This window comes from Battus philenor, unplaced genomic scaffold (genome assembly GCF_028537555.1).
Source record: "Battus philenor isolate CCGP_79_NKW_IND1 unplaced genomic scaffold, ilBatPhil1.0.hap1 SCAF_21, whole genome shotgun sequence".
Lineage (NCBI taxonomy): Eukaryota > Metazoa > Arthropoda > Insecta > Lepidoptera > Papilionidae > Battus > Battus philenor.
This window is the reverse complement of record NW_027181684.1, coordinates 7,824,612-7,841,447: the sequence shown is the minus strand read 5'-3', so window position 1 is coordinate 7,841,447 and position 16,836 is coordinate 7,824,612. Positions and strand designations below refer to the sequence as shown.

The 16,836-nt window shown below is 33.8% G+C and overlaps 1 protein-coding gene across 3 annotated transcripts in view; it reads right to left on the bottom strand.

Annotated features, from left to right (window-relative positions):
* Positions 1-98: 98 nt before the first annotated feature.
* Positions 99-16,836, bottom strand: part of LOC137923402 (synaptic vesicle glycoprotein 2B-like) — a 34,419-nt gene continuing 17,681 nt past the window's right edge. For all 3 annotated transcript variants that reach the window (XM_068766647.1, XM_068766645.1, XM_068766648.1), the window contains 10 exons: positions 13,321-13,450; positions 11,735-11,794; positions 9,760-9,855; positions 8,016-8,149; positions 5,492-5,682; positions 4,573-4,721; positions 4,044-4,443; positions 3,091-3,353; positions 1,713-1,872; positions 99-1,099 (listed from right to left, as the gene is read on the bottom strand). In XM_068766647.1, coding sequence (XP_068622748.1) covers positions 916-1,099; positions 1,713-1,872; positions 3,091-3,353; positions 4,044-4,443; positions 4,573-4,721; positions 5,492-5,682; positions 8,016-8,149; positions 9,760-9,855; positions 11,735-11,794; positions 13,321-13,357 — 1,674 coding nt within the window. In that variant the 5' untranslated portion in view covers positions 13,358-13,450 and the 3' untranslated portion in view covers positions 99-915. The remainder of the gene's footprint in view (positions 1,100-1,712; positions 1,873-3,090; positions 3,354-4,043; positions 4,444-4,572; positions 4,722-5,491; positions 5,683-8,015; positions 8,150-9,759; positions 9,856-11,734; positions 11,795-13,320; positions 13,451-16,836) is intronic.

Below are 16,836 nucleotides of genomic sequence, written 5' to 3'. Positions count from 1 at the left end.
TATATCTTAATACTAAATATAAATGGTACTCTTACTTCTGGAGCAACCTCCCATTTTGACTGATTGCTATGTTGATCAACCGATGATTACAATAGTTCCTTAAAATTGACATTTTTAAATGCTGTCAAAGTCTAACAAGTCCCGTGCCGGGCCGTGCCCATCTTTCATTTCGGATCGCTTATAGTTCTTCATGAAGGAATTCATGTTTGCTTAATTTTTCTTAAATTATAAATCTTACAGTTTGCCCATGATAATTACAATATCATTTTATCCTTACACTATTTATAATTTGTACTAATGAAAAATTGCAACGTGTACATAAATAAAGACAAAATTAAACAAATGAAAACATTGGATTTGAAAGAACTGCACATGATCATGTGCAGGCACGGGATATGTTGAGGGAAGTTTCTCACTAAGAATGATATCCTAAACTACATGACTAATAACTACGGCAACAATGTTTTAATTTATAAATTCGTATAATAAATGTATAGTATGTAATGACACAACCAATATAACCAGAATAAAATAAAAATTTTCCGACATGTTTGAAGATAACATTCAACCACAGTGCTTAACATCATCATGTAATATGTAATTATACTTTATTTTTTACAACTCGGTTGGTAAAAAGCTTTTTCATGAATATATCACAAGGCAGTATACATAAACATTAATATCTAAATGATATTTAAAACTGTTTCGATGATTGTATTTCTAATAACGATTATCACAAAACAAGCCGCATAGACGAATATAACGTAATAAGCTGTAATTTATTTTAAAATTCAATTTATTTGATTTGTAAAATATTTTTTAACTGAATGATTTGTACGTCTTAGTAATATTAATAAAATGTTAAATTCAATATTTGTATGATTTCATTTTTGTCTGGAAATAGTTTTGAATCGTCTATTGCAAAGCTTGTCGGGTGGTATTTGGCAGGAAGAGGCACATTAAGCCGCCGCTGGCCAAAAGCACGGCCACTATGAATGTAGGCGCTGGGCAGTAGGTATCCAATAGCGCCGCGATCACCACGTTGCCGATTATTCCTCCCAGTCGCGCCGCCACCATCGACACAGCCACACCAGTCGCCCTGCACATACAAACATTGCTAGATTTAATAATTTCTCTTTACAATTTAAGCGTTAGTCAACAAGACCATGATTATCTTTTCGTTTACATTGTCGCTGGTCTGGCCTAGTAGATCAGCAATTTGGATGATAACACATGTCGCTATAAGTGCGGCAGCTACATTCGTGGCACTGTTCCATCTGCAGCTGCCACAATATAAGCCATGAAAAACCGCATAACTTAAACCACGGGTCCCGGCCGACAGCACGCTTTGAGTGAAGAAAAAAACGTCTTGTGCCGCTCGGGTATCGGAACCATTTATGATAATACTGCTGGTGTATAGTCTTGAAATTTTATCAGTAAGAGCATTCCGTATGGAACAACAATAGTTTACTTCAACCGACAATGTTTCAGTTAGGATACAGAACCAATTTACTTCTAAACATTTATAGAATTATAAGTCGTCTAATTCTAACAGAATTTTCACACAAACCTTGTGATTGTTTTACGAGATTGTGATTCGAATGCATTTTGGTTTCGATTAAATTTTAATTTTGATACTGATATGACCTTTTGCGACACGTTCGGATCTCAGAATTGAAAAATGGTATAAGAAAGTTATAAAGCTAACTTACCGAAGGTTGGTAGGGAAAACTTCAGTTATAAGGCAGTCGAGAGAGGCATTGCCGCAAGATATGACGGAACTGAAGATGGCGCTTACAATCAAGTTGTTGGTTTTATTGTACACGAAATACATTGCAGCTGAACACAGACCCGCTGAGAATGTTGCGAAAACTGTAAATAAAATGTATTATTATAGTGTTGTCACAAAAAATAATTAGTTTACAATAACTTTCCGTAATTATGCTAATGGAAATCAATTGTATACATATACGTTTTCCTTCTAATAGTAACAGTAACTGAGCAGTGGTAGTTTATTAGTTAAGAATTTAAAGGTTGTTTAGACAAAATGGAAAACATTGTGAGGAAACTAATGTAACAGTCGGAATGTTACGAGGCTAGCCACGTTTTGGCCGATAGAAACTTAGTGGGCAGACATAACCTGCGTGACATTTTGACGACAGGCCGCAGTTTGAATGGACTTTTTAACTAAAATGTTCACAGCATTTCGTCGTCGTTTCAGCCTAAGATATCTAGTGGGGGATATGCCATAATCGCCACGCATGGCAGGCGGGTTATTGTTATGCCAATGTGGTATTATGATACGCAGAGGACGCTGCTGCTCATCCTCTCAAAACTTGTTAATGAACAGTGGCAATCCTATATAATTAATGGGCAAAATGTGAATTACATAACGCTGTATCCCAATAATTAAACCCGCGACCTAGGATCGCAAGTGTTGGTGACGCTCACTCGATATTCCACCTATAAGATGGCGTTTATTAAAAATGCATATTTTCAAACTTTAGCTAAGAAAAGATTTTCTAATATTATACCTACGAAAGACAGCGAGGGTTGCACGCGGGCATCTAGTATAGGTATATTAGTCTCAACTAATATAATGCTGGTAATATATGATGAGTCGAAGTATTAAATAAATTAAACTATTTCCATTCGACCGTAAAATTAATATGGGCGGCCGGAGAACAAGCTGTTCTCCGGCCGCCCTTATCATCATCATATCAACCGATAGAGAGCATAAACCTACGCACGTTGTGTCTACGTGCTTGTGGTCACCACTCGAGAACCTTTTGGCCCCAACCACCATCGGTTGCACGGGTTGCCTCGCCCGCTGACACATAGACTAGCAATTCATGGATCTAAGTCGGTGTCTTCGGTTTTTCTGCGGTTCTTCTTATTTCTGAATCGATCACGCAGCAAAGCTCCGAGCATCTCTCTCTCCGTTGCTCTAAGGATGACCTTGAGCCCATCCACCAAATTAAGCGACCACGAAGAACAGCTAATTCATGTCACTCCAGATTTTTGTCTATCAGTCAATTATGTGTTCTTATTACGAGATAAACATAAAGAAAGCTTTGATCGAGAACACACCCAAGAAGAACTTCCTGCCGAGTCGGTCCATGCCGATGACCGCGAATATGTTCGAGGGTATAGCGGCGGCGACAGTGATGAGCGACTCCATGAATACGTCGGAGTGTATGTGCGGGTCGCAGAGCGCGTCGGCGGAGTGCGTGCCGCGCTGCGTCACGTACGCCGTCACCTGGCAGATGTCGGCCGGCGCATCGTTGTTCGCGCGCGACCACTCGTCGAAGCGGTTGAACATCTCGGGGAACCACATCATCAGACCGTAATAACTGCAAAATAATCACATCGTTTAGGAATTGAACAGAACACTGGTAACCTAAAGCTAAAGACTAAGACGTACAACGTTTTACTATATATTATTAGTTACAATGTTTTATAGGAAAACATCTCAAGAAAACCGATACATGCTAGGATGAAAAATACAAATACATGGGACAGCCACCAAACTGTAACTGTGTGTATCACAATCATGTCAATATCACAATGCTACTAAATTCTGGGGCAAACAGTTAAACTACGTAAGTCATAACTGCGAGAAAGATTCTTCGAAACTTCGAGAGACAATCTTAAAATCCGACTAGACTCGGCTACTTCCGGGAAACTACGATATGTGTTCTTGTTTTTCAGCGCCTAAAGACGAAAATCTATTACCAACGTGTGATTTACGACATTAAAATGTTATCCCCATTTTGACTCTTATTGGCAAGCTCATAATCTCAACGAGCAATGAAGAGGGCTGTGCTTAATATTTCTATAAGATATCAGCAATAAGCTGATGAGCTATGTCGGTTACTGGTAAGTTAAAGTGACAATGGGCAGGCCACTTAACGAGTAGAATAGATAACCGCTGGGGCTTTTGGTTCAGGCAGTTTTTAATAGGTTAAAGTCAGCCGGAGGGTGAGGAGACAGGTTAATATTATTCGATTACAATTATTTTTTATTGCAATAAAGTTACTCACCCGATGTGGAAAGTAAAGTTGATAGTGATGGATATCGAGGTGAACTTTAGTATGGGCGGCACGAACAGCTGTTTACTGTGCTCCACGATATCGCTCAACATTCGGCGCATTTTTGATTTCTGTACCTTCTCTTCAAGTTGCTTCTCTGGCTTTGCGTGCAAAGGCTCGTCTACCAAAAGTTGTTTCACCGGGTATTCTTCTTTGCTACGGCCAGTGTTCATCATGTAGATGCCTTTAAAGACCTCCAGGGCAGCTTCGTGTCGGCCTGTTGTGATAAGAAATTTGGGCGACTCCGGCAAAAGAAATAGAAGCGCCGCGACTAAGAAAGATGGCAGGGACATAACCAACAAGAATATACGCCATGAGTTGTAAACGAAACCACCCGTTGTTCCTCCGATTTCTGAAAAAAGAGCAAGTTTTTAGTTCTAACTTGACTAGATTATTTTTCAAAAGTATATATGTAAATTAATTTAAAGGTAGGCTTTAGTTTTGTCTAAGAGAAAATATTTTCAATTCAAAGATTTCTTACCACTAGGAATGATGACCCAAGCTAGTCCCGCGACGAACAAGTTCCCAAGTGTCCAAAATGCCGCCATGAAACTTAACATAGCACCGCGTTTTTTCTTTGGTTGAAACTCGGCAAAATACGACCAGATTACAGGCCCGGACCCACCAAGGCTGTAATTGAAACGTAAAATAAAACCAATTAAAAATATCTTATCAAGACGATGTAGACTGCTGCAAATATGAATTATTTATTCCACTCTACAGTTGTTAAAAAGTTGAAGAAAAAAGTACTGCAAAATTGTAATTTGACGGATAAAAAGTAAATACCATTTATTTTTGCTAAATTTCGTTCCTATATGTGCTATGATTATACTAAAATCTTTCTAAAATCACTTTGTACAGAGTGCTACATTAACTTCTACATGATTCGTGTGTGCGATGGACAACTTCATCATCATAACCATTATTTCAGCTGCAGGATGTCCACTGTAGATCGGTCTTATCCATAGATTCCTTTTATTGACCGGAGGAGGTGACCTGCATCCCGCGTTTCTCGACGGACTTAACTAGACCATCTGTCCACTTTGTGTGTGAATGTCGTGCTCTGCGCTTGATGGTCTGTGGTCTCCACTCTAGGACCTTAGAGCCACAGTCGTTACCAATACGCCTGACTCGCCTGGCAATTCAGCTTGCCAATTGGCTTGACCATGTCGGTTACTTTCCCTCTGCAGATCTCGTACGGAGCTCATTGAGCGATTGAGAGTTTGTCAAGATTCATGAGATCAAAAGATCCAAAGTGCCACTCACTTTTAGTGCCACCATACATCACTGGCACCATTGATTGAAGTCTTAAGGCACCAAGATACATTGGACGATTTACTTAAATAATATCACATATTATATACTTTGTTTAGATAAACTTATTGTAAGATATAACTTACGCCGCTCCATTAATGAATCGGAATAGCATGAAGAGTTCATAGTTCTGGCTGAAGGAAGAGGCGACGATGGCGAGCGCGTTGACCACGGAGATGGCGATGAGCACACGTTTGCGGCCCAGCGAGTCCGCCACTGAGCCCCACGCGTAGGCGCCCACCATCATTCCGATGAAGATAATACTGTTTAGCCATCCCTGGTTACAACGATAACAATATAAAAACAATTATTCAATGCCAATTTAAACTCTAGAAAAATTTCTCTTTTATTTATTACTTGAAAATATTATTAACACCTAAGTACTTGTGTCATTCAGATCTAAACGGGGTGATTGGTTATAGGTGTAAAAGCTTTAAAGGAGTGAATGTATATTATGCACATTTGCTGTCAACTACTGTTCGGAAATTCGGATTACTACATACTAAAATTATTTATTATTTACTATCTGTCCCTGCAGACTTTACCAGATGTTATTGGCCTGATAGGGATTCAGAATGATCACTTAATACAGGATCCTTGGAGATAGGTGTAAAGGCTTTATAGTTTTTTTACAAATGAGCTTTACATTCGTCTTTTTTAAAGCTTTTTCACCTATAACCCATTACCGTGTATACCACCCATTACGTGTTACCGGAGTTAAGTCTCTGCAGCGACAGTTTTTACTATGAATGATGTTTATGTCGTTTAGTTATTTGAAAATTATTAAATGATTGATGAAACATGTAATTAGATTAACCTTTTGAAGATTTTCCCGTGTTTAATGAGTCAAAAAGCGGATTTCAATTTCCGTATATTTAAAGTTTTTTATGAAGCTGGATAGAAATATGAATATATTTTAAACTATTTTTTTCAAAAGAATCGAATAATTTGACTCTAGTTACAATATGTTATGACTTAAAATGATGTTCTAATAACAACAAGCGACAAAATGAAAATGCGCATAACACCTTATGTGTCGTATCTATCGCAAACAAACTCCAATATTATTGGCATAATTCGCACTTCTATCCCACGGCCTTCTTAGAATAAATAATCGAGCATTATTGAAGAGACAAGGTTGTATATTTTAAAATGACATTCATAAACAGAATAAGCGTTCGAAGTTTGTGGATAAGATAATGGTGAAGATTTGGTGTTGTTCTCGTAGTGATTAAACCAGGAATTTAATAATAATTCTTGGTATTTCGGTGACAAAATCATTAGTACATCGTTCTTGATAACATTTTAACACGTTGTACGCTTTACGACCCCCCGCTGAACCTAACACTAACTATTTGGGTCAAGCCAAAATTAGGAAATGGATTATTTTTATTATTTGACACTTATATTCCATAATATATATAATCCGGTAATTTATACATATAAATAACATTAGTCACTTTTATCGCATATTTTTAGTGGTGTATCAAAAGGTATAAAATCTAAGGGTCTTTATTACATTTGAAAATAATATCGTACAGTTGAGCGACAGGACCATTGTTTTTTTTTTTCATAGTTGCATTATGTGTAGGAGACGTTTCCGATGAACCTTATATTCTGTTTACGTGTGACACCCATAGCTTAACAAGTTTAGTGAGGGGATGGTTTACCGGTGAGCTGCGTGGCCTGCATAGCCTGTCGTGGAAATACGATTTTTTCATATAGCGTTTAACGTGTTAACATTTAGAGTTTTGATATCACACTTTTAATCGAAGATGGTCTAGTATAAAGTATTTATATCAAGGTTTTCTAAACAAAAAGTTATGATTAAATCGTGTATTAATAAGTAAACAGATTTTGCCAAAAACTCAGTTTGAACAGATCAAATGTTTGCCGACAAACATACCAAAATTTTCCTCATTACGGTAAATTGGGTTGGTAAATACTTTTTTGTCATATGTTTTTTAGTTTCTATTAACTTCATAAGTACGTGCCGACGTATTTCACTTTAACAATTTTTGTTTGGCATGGTAAATGAAGTGTTAGGTTTTTTATACGCAGATATATTAAAATAAACCCCAATAAAAATACTGTAGCAAAAATGTTAGTCTTGTGGTGATTGATTGTATTATGCAATTCGAAACATATATTTTTATTCACCGTTCTGTCACAAGGGAACCTTTGTATGGCATATCATTTTGGCGACTCGAGTCATATCGAACACATTGCGCGTATGTACGATGATATAAATTACATTGTTCACTTATATTAGGGGGACTGAAAAGTAATGTCGCTTTCTTAAGTTAAATTCACACGACTACATTTTTGACAAGTATTAATTTCTAATCAACAATATATTCATCTTCGTTATCAACAATCTTTTGCCATCTAGTATACAAATTGTCAATGCCGGCGCGGTAAAAATCAATCGGATTTTCTGTAAAATAGGTCGACAGTAACGTACTTTCCAGGCCTCCTAATATATCCGATATATTTTGTTAAATTATTTTCTAGGCAAGTCACAGTAATAAAAATTCGAACAGCTGTTAGTGAAAATCCCTGCAAAGCTAAGTTTAAAATTAAGCTTGATTTAGTTAGTTTGATACTTACTTTAGTATGGGTGGTAAGGTTTAGGTCGCATTGTGCAGACGGTAGTATGAAGGACATAGAGATAACGTCCATTTCTTCAGATGTGCTGACGAGGCCGCATACTGCGAGCAGCAGATAGTGGAAGCGTCCATAGCCTTCGAAAAAAATAATACATTAATATTACTATTACACTTTTAGCCATTCAAACTAAAGAATATTAAAGGAATACGGCTGATTCTCAATCTAATTTCAAATATTTCTAATAATCACTAATGTCAGATGCTGTCGAACCTCAGATGATATTAGTAACATATAAATAAATTCATATAAATTCTGTTTTTATTTATTTATTACGACACAGTGTTTTGTTAATTTAATTTAGGATGTATTTATAAACTGCGACTATCTTCGATACATGGGAACACAGTCGTAAACAAACGTACGGAGGGTGTTCTCGGAAGAAGTGGCGTGTTTACTCCGCGCAACCGAACCCGCGGAATGCAAGGTCAGCGCCCTTCATTCATAAAATTACATTGTTAAGTGTCCGATACAATATCAGCGAGAGCTATCCACGTGTGCTGTGGCATGTACCGCTTTGCATTTTTCGATTTTATCATCGTATTCGTTGCGAAATTTTTGTATTTAACGCAGTGCATAATTGTTTAAAAAAGAAATTATCTTTACGGATGTTTGGCAGAGCAAAACTATATACATTTTAACTTTAATTACTTATTTTTTTATTATTTTAACACAATTCAACAGTCTTTATTTTATTTTAAAATTAGAATGTTGCTCGGGTTTTCTCTAAGAGATCAAATTAGGAATGAAGAGATTTATAAAAAAAAAAAAGTTTCTTGATTTTATCTAAATATCTTGATTAATGTCTACCAAAAAATTAAAAAGATGGCCTTCTCAAGGCCAAGAAAACTCTGGATGCACGCTTCCAACCGGTTTTATTAAAAAAATGATAGGAGCGTTATGTCCGCCAGTGGACTTTCTACTGTTAAAATGATGATGATGATAAAGAGTTTACAACGTATTATATAGCAATTGAAATACCATAAAAATAGCAATTGAAATACAGCCCCAATTTTAGGTAATCGTTTCGCTTATAATATACTGTTGTTGCGTGTAATTGTTGTGAAGTATTAACTTAAAAAATAAACGTTTATTTACGTGTAAATTTAAGACACTATTTATTACTGTATGTGACATTAGCAAGAGTGATCGCTAACACATTAAAACGCATATGATAGCTGATATCCAGATAGCTTCGCCTTTCAGTTCACTTTGTAACGGGAAACTCGGTCGGCTGCGTCGTTGCTGATGTGAAATTTTAATGTGAAATAATTTCGCATGTTCTTAGTTTAGTGCCGACATACGACACGTACCATCTATGTACTCCATCACTTCCGAGAACGTACAACGAAGGCTAAATGTCAGACACATGACGAAATCTCATACCTTATTTATAACAGACAAGTATTTTTGTATGTAAAACTGATATACAAATTTTAAAGTAATACGTGAAAATGTTATATTTTTAAAAATTGTCACAGAAGATTAATTATGTATAAAATGTAGCAGCGTTGTTTAATACTGAATTTATGATTATCTATACTTAATCTAGTAAATAAAAAAGGTAACAAATACCTAGACCAGATTATTTAATTGTAATTCTAATGGACACTAATACTTATGACATTAGAACATATCATAGGAATGCAACATACGTTCCTTTGAAAGTTATATATATATAACTCACCAGTTAATTCGATTGCCCGTTCGAAATCAGCTTTTTCTGAGTTCAGGACTTTTTCCGGGTCGGACTTTGCTGAAGTTTTCAGCGAAGGAACAATACCTGTTGAATAAAACCAATGTTAGTAGACAAATAAACAAAAAAACTCCTATTAGAAAGTTTTACAGATTGCCTCAATTGCTTGATATTCTTAAGAAAATACATCGTTGTAGTTTAACTTAAGTTTGTTATTGTCTCCATCTTAGTTGTTAAGAATGTCACCTTTTCCAGTCTTTTTCACTAAACAAAATAGACTAAATTAGAGCTATTATTCAACTGCGTTATTACTTGTAACGTTGATTTGTATTATTCGCTTTATGCAAGAAGGAATTATATCACATCAACGTTACTATCAGATATATTGACACAATATGAAATTATATTATACTTTATTTAATATTTAGTTTAGACAAGACATAAGAGTTTTTTTTTCATAAAAGTAGGCACTTTAGGAAATAGCTTTATCGTTACACTAATGTAAATAAGAATTCTTCGCATTACTTTATAGTTAAGGCTGTACTAGGACGTGATAAATGTGTGTGTGTATAAGGATCGTTTGGTGTGTGTGTATATATATATATATATATATATATACACACACACCAAACGATCCTTTAACATGTTAATATGTAGATACAAAGTAAGTGGCAAGAAATTAACACTTTTTTACTTGAACTTTAATGTATAATCTTTTAGTCAATTTTTAAAACTTTGCTCGGACTATTATCATATCTCAGACAATTAAAAAATTCCGCGCTCGTACAAAGTCTGATCGTTTTCGGACAGAAACTGACTTAAGTGAGGTTTTGCAGCAAAAGTTTTACTTCGGGGGGAATTATCCAGTGAAAGAAATAAGTGTCATACCTATGGCGGAAAATCCAGGAAACAAGGTAAATTTGACAACAATTCCGAACTAATAGCAAATTTTTTGCCGATTTGCAAAAAAATGTGATGGCCCTAACATTGTCTTGGAATGTGATACCTATACAATTGAGAAATTCAGGTCGCTTTTCCTTGACAGTTTGTTTGACAAGCTGGACTTTTGAACTGCATTGATTGCAACTGCATTCAATTTAACTAGTTACCGAAGGTAGATCTCCGAATTAATGGTCGGCTCTTTGGGGGTAGCTTAAAATACATTGGACCTTTCAAATTCCATATAATTAACAACAAAATTTGCTTTTATCTTTGAATTGACTTGAAGAAGTTTCTTGACTTGTTTAAGCTCCAAATATCGTATATTGTAATGTAACGAGAAGTAATTTTTGGTTAATTTGAAAGGCAGTAATGAAATTATTTCAGTAGCTGCTAATTCATTTTAATAAAATGTAATTATGTACCTGAACATTATTAATTATTAATTTGATTTACATATTCTTCGGAGAATTCGATTTGACATCTAAATATTATTATTTCACTATGACATTAATTACCTATGTGCCGTCGTTTGTGGCATTTAGCTTTTATCTATAAAAATAAACAAGATACAGTAGAATTAATTATTGTCTAGTGATCCAATAATTAAAATAAAAATAAATAAATTTTCTCTAGGAAATTTATAGTTTGCGTACAATCCTGGTATAAAACACACCTACTAATTATCTATATACAATATCTCTAGAACTTTATGCTTGAAAGGCTAAAAATTTTAAAAATTTAAAAAATCGAGATATTTTTATCATTGAGTAGAGATTATTTAAAAACGCATTTTATGAAATTGTACCCGCAAGAGAGTTTGAGGTTCATTTCGTTCGCGGGGCGGGCGGGGGACAGCTAGTGTAATAATAACTTTTACAAAACGAACGTAAACCTTTTTTGTATTTTTAATTACACTGTCGGCGAAATAAATAATAAAATGCACGACGGAAGCGTTATTCGCAACGAAAAAAATAAGTTCAATCAATTATATTAGTAATATTTATTGCTGTCCTATTGTACTCACCGAGCTCAGCGGTTTTGGAACCTGGGCCGTTTAGTTGAAGTTTGTCTTTTACATCACAATCTGTAACAGAATAATAAAAAGTTAATATCATACGAATTGTTTTGATTTTCTCTAATGTGTTCTTAGCCAAAATGTTGACACAATATATATATGTTAAGTACGAATATGAGGTTTGGACTATAGTGTACATGTTGATTCTACATTTATTAGTTCGTTTATCATGATCATTTCATCTATAGGAAGTCCACTGCTGGAGATAGGTCCGTAAAAGATTTTCAACAGGACCTGAAGAAAGCGGCCTGCATCCAAAGTCTTCAAGCGACTTTAACAGTCCCTACTTCAGTGACCATCATGCGCGCTATGTATCCTGTCAATTCAACTTGGTAATCAACTAGGCCATGTCAGTTGCTCTTATTACGTGTTTCCTAATATACCGAAAGTGACTAGTGGCTCAAATGTTTTGAATTTTTCGATCATTATCTTGCTTCAATTATGTAATTAGAGATGTTCTCTCTCATTGTTTTTTTTTTTTTTAGTAATAACGTTATTTTTAATAAAAACCTTATTTTGAAATTAGGCGTAACCATGTTACAAAAAAGTGTTAAAATATCTTTTGAATAATATAATTTTTCGATGTTCACTTTTATTTCTCATACATAAATGGTAAATTGTCTTTCTAAATTAAAATCATTTTATACCCGTATGAAGGAGGTATGTATATCTACATATAAACATAAGATAGCAATCTATAAATATCCCAAATCCGAAACGTAATTTGATCTTGATTACGTGAAGACCGCATTCTTCCTTAACAGGCAAGGTTACGTCCATAGACTTGTTTATGGAAAGAAAAAAAAATGTTTATGTATTGTTATTGCGCGTGATGAATCCGGGAATAAATTATTATTTTTATTCACTGAAGGACAGTTCGATGTTGTTAAAGTTATTATAAATGCAACTAAGGTATTATTAATTGTCCATTTAAGTCTGGTGGGAACGAGATTAATCGAGTCGAATATAACTCGGAAAGGCAGCGTTTGGGTTAATAAGAAACATCTTTTCGTTCGATATACTTCAGTGGTTCAAGACGCGAGTCTACGACCAATGTGTACTATGAGTGATGAGTTACAGCTCTGAAACATGGTCTCATACATTTGGCCTCATTGGCAAGCCCACAATTGCTCGACGAGCTTTGGAGGAAGGCTATGTTCTGGACTTCTTGACAAGATAGGATCAGGAATGAGAAGATCTGTAGTTGAAAGAAAGTAACTACCATAGTAGATCTAGCTCAGCGGATTTGATATTTGAAGTGACAGTGGACAGTCTACAAAGCGCGTAGAATTAGGGCCGCTGGGCTTTTACGGTTCTGCAGTGACTGCAGCACAGACCGGCAAGCGCAGCGTAGAACATCCAGTTAACGTGGTGGATAAACCTTAAAGTCATCAAAAAATGATGAATGCTGGCCGCCTCGCTACAGCCCTGTTAGAAAATGCTTAGGGCAGGGCTAATTCAGCTGTGGACGTCCTGTGGCTGAAATTATGATGATGATGAATGCTGTTAAACGAATTAAGGCAAAATATACTTACTGTGAGAATTTTTGGGCCCGGGGTCAGTTTCTACCATCCTATGCGGGCGTCAGCTAAGTATGCTTGCGTCGGGGCTGACTATAAACTCTCTTACAGGCGGGGTGTTTGCTTCCAACGGCGTTGGGCTCGTCTGAAAAAAAATCAACAACATTACGCCGGTCTATGACGTGCAGAGGCTTATATTTCAAATCTTCTTGATATTTTTTGCAATTAGAATACGACATGAATTATTATTGTTATGGGATAAATAAAAAAAATTTCTTCGAGGCGCAAATATATTTGATTTTAACAAACTTATCAGAAAACATACGTTATTATTGACGTAATGAATGAGTGTTGTCTTTCGATAACTAGATTCGCAAAGTGTCATGTTTTATGGTTCAAGTCGAAGAATTATGATTAAATTTTGCAGTTTTGTCAGTGAAAATTATTATTCATAATGAGACAAAGGTTGATATAGGTAGGTGTAGGTGGTAGGATAGGTGTAACATCTTTAACAATCATTTCTCCAATCTGCTTGTATAAAGTGATCACTCTGAAATAGATTACATAAATTTACATTTCTATTGTAATGCGACAGGCCAATAATTTCTGGCAGTACAACGTCTGCAGGGATAGATAGTAAACAATAATTAATTTTAATATTTAGTAATATCAGTTTTATTACTACATTGTTCATTACATATTATATACACTATTGACTTACACTTTTACATTACTGCGAAGTAGCTTTAGTTATTGAAGATGAATGAATGTAGCGGATAGTTTACGCACATATGTTTCATTGAATATTGAAAGCATGGTGCAAGTAATTCTGCAAGAAATGTATTCATAGCAATAAAAGCAAAATATTTAACGGGCGCATAAAATCCTGCGTTTTAGAAGTTGAGTTCGTTCTATATTCGTAACATCAAGAGTTTTTATGACGTTAACATTGAAAATATTTTGAAGATCAAACTCATAAAAGTGCGCACCTCTGTGATCTTGCCATTTGCGATGGATTATAAGATATCTATGTACATATATTGCAGGCAATGTCTATCACATTTGGGGACTGGAATATTTGGATGTCTCAGTTTGAAGGCTTCTTATAAATATAAAACCTTGAAAGCAAATATTAATATGTTATAATAATGATAACATAATATAACATAAACTTCTGGCTTATGTAAATTTTTTAAAAGTATTCATAAAAAAAATTTGTTTTATTGATCGAGGATAAAGATTAAAACAAAATCTCACTAAAAAAGAAAACCTATAAATCAAAATAGTTCCTAAATTTATGTATTTTTATTAATTTTGCAATTAGAGAAAAATTTTGAAAAATTTAAATGTAACATGTTTTATTATAACATTAACAAAATTAAAACTAATTTTATTTCATATGTAACAAAAAAATATGTAGTGTATTACAATATCTTTAATTAAGTATTAAAGATATTGTAATACACTAGGTTTATAAAACCGAAATAAGGTAATGTGGTTTGGAAAAACCCATTAATTTGATACTTGTTATTCTCTTCATAACACATACGAAATTAAGTCATCGCGTTTCTATTTGATTTATTATAGACAAATGATTACAGACTTGACGACTCCTTTATGTTATTATACAATAATGTAAATGACTTGCATTTCAGCGAAATTGTAGACTTCAGCTTTATACCGTTCTGTATCTGTACCGATAAATGTTGAAATGTAAATAAAGATTTAAAAAATAAAAGTAGAAGTTCCTTTATTAGATTATAATTTCAATATATGAAATAATTTTAAAAAAGAATGTGCGCCAGACAACTGTAAAAAATAAATATTACGACAGATATTAGTGGTTATTTACATTCCTTGTTTTAGTTTTTCATCATCATAATCACATCAGTCTACTGCAATGGTTTTTAGGTGCCCGCATCCTCCGACTTCCCGTATCTTTAAGTATGTCGTCAGGTCACCTCGTGGCGCTAACTGGTGCGTAGGATAGTGCCGACTTATTAGATAGTGCATAAAAAATTATTTAGGTTATAAAATCTCGCAAGTAATTCAATGCACTGTAGATACTTTTTGTATTACTAAAACTTTACTGTTTGTTGAGGACATCAAAAAAGGGACCTGTTTGCTAAAATTGATTAGGAAATGGAATTGCTCTTTTCCGACATGTAAATAATATTTTTTGATATTAAAATAATTATTTTAATAGCCGTAGCATATACCCACTGCTAGACATGGGTCCTTCGCATAGATCCGACGCTTGGCATGCGGTTTGACAAGCCAAGTTTTTTTTATTTATTTCATATACGTTTGTAAGATGCTAATACTCTCTGAAAATTTATATTTTTCCTTTAGCCAAAACTAACCGAAACTAAGGCCTTTAAATCTGATAATTAATTGAATATATATATATATATATATATATATATATATATATATATATATATATATATATATATATATATATATTTATATATATATATATATATATATTTATATATATATATATATATATATATATATTAAGTTTTCTATATGACCCTATGGTATACATTTTTAACCGTTTTAAATAATAAATTATACAAATTTATTTAAATTATCACTACGTAGCTATAATGGTTGTTTGATTAAATATTCCAATAGTATTTAAAACATCGGTAACAAAATTTATACAAGAGAAAGTTTTAATTATTTTGGCCGAATTAAAAATTAATTGAATTATTTATTTTTCTTTTATAAAATGAATAATTTCTTTTTAACTCTTGAAAACCAGTAACAGTTACAGTAGTGTTACTGCCCGCGCGGTAAACTGACAAAATAGTCAAGTAGCGGGAAATCACAATGAACTTCTTCATGCTATAGCTATTTGTTATTATATTTTGAACTTTTTCTTATCTGTTTCGGTAAAAACGAAAAAAATGAGTTACACTCGAATGTATTATTTATTGTAAAATTAATACAACAACAATGTAGTAGCTATATTGTTGTTCTATTAATTTTTATTCAATTTACAAATCGTTTATAATTTATAGTTCTTTACAAAATTGTCCTAACATTTGCAATTATTTAATTGTTCTATTCAATTTGAATTTTTAATACGTCAATACGTATTAAAAAATTCAAATTAATTCAAATTATTTTCTCTAGAATGTAAATACTATAATTAAAATTAAGGAAAAAAGACTGTAGCGAGGTCATATTAACATAAAGATTATAAATGTTCTAGGTTAAACTATTCAGCATTAAAATCACCACTAGACACGAATAACATAATACAATGTTGAGTCATTTTCGATAGTTAGTATTTAATATTATTTATTCTAAATTGTTATGTCACTTGGCCATGTAAAATAAACTCGAAGCTATGTAATTAGTTTCGCTCTAAAACATGTAAATTGACGAAATAAGCATAACATATAAATTTGTAATTATGTTTTTAAAAAAGATTACTGTCATCTAAAGATGTTAGATGCAATATAAGGTTCTGTAATATAAAACGTTGCCAGGCAACCAATATCCCTATTCAATTTACAA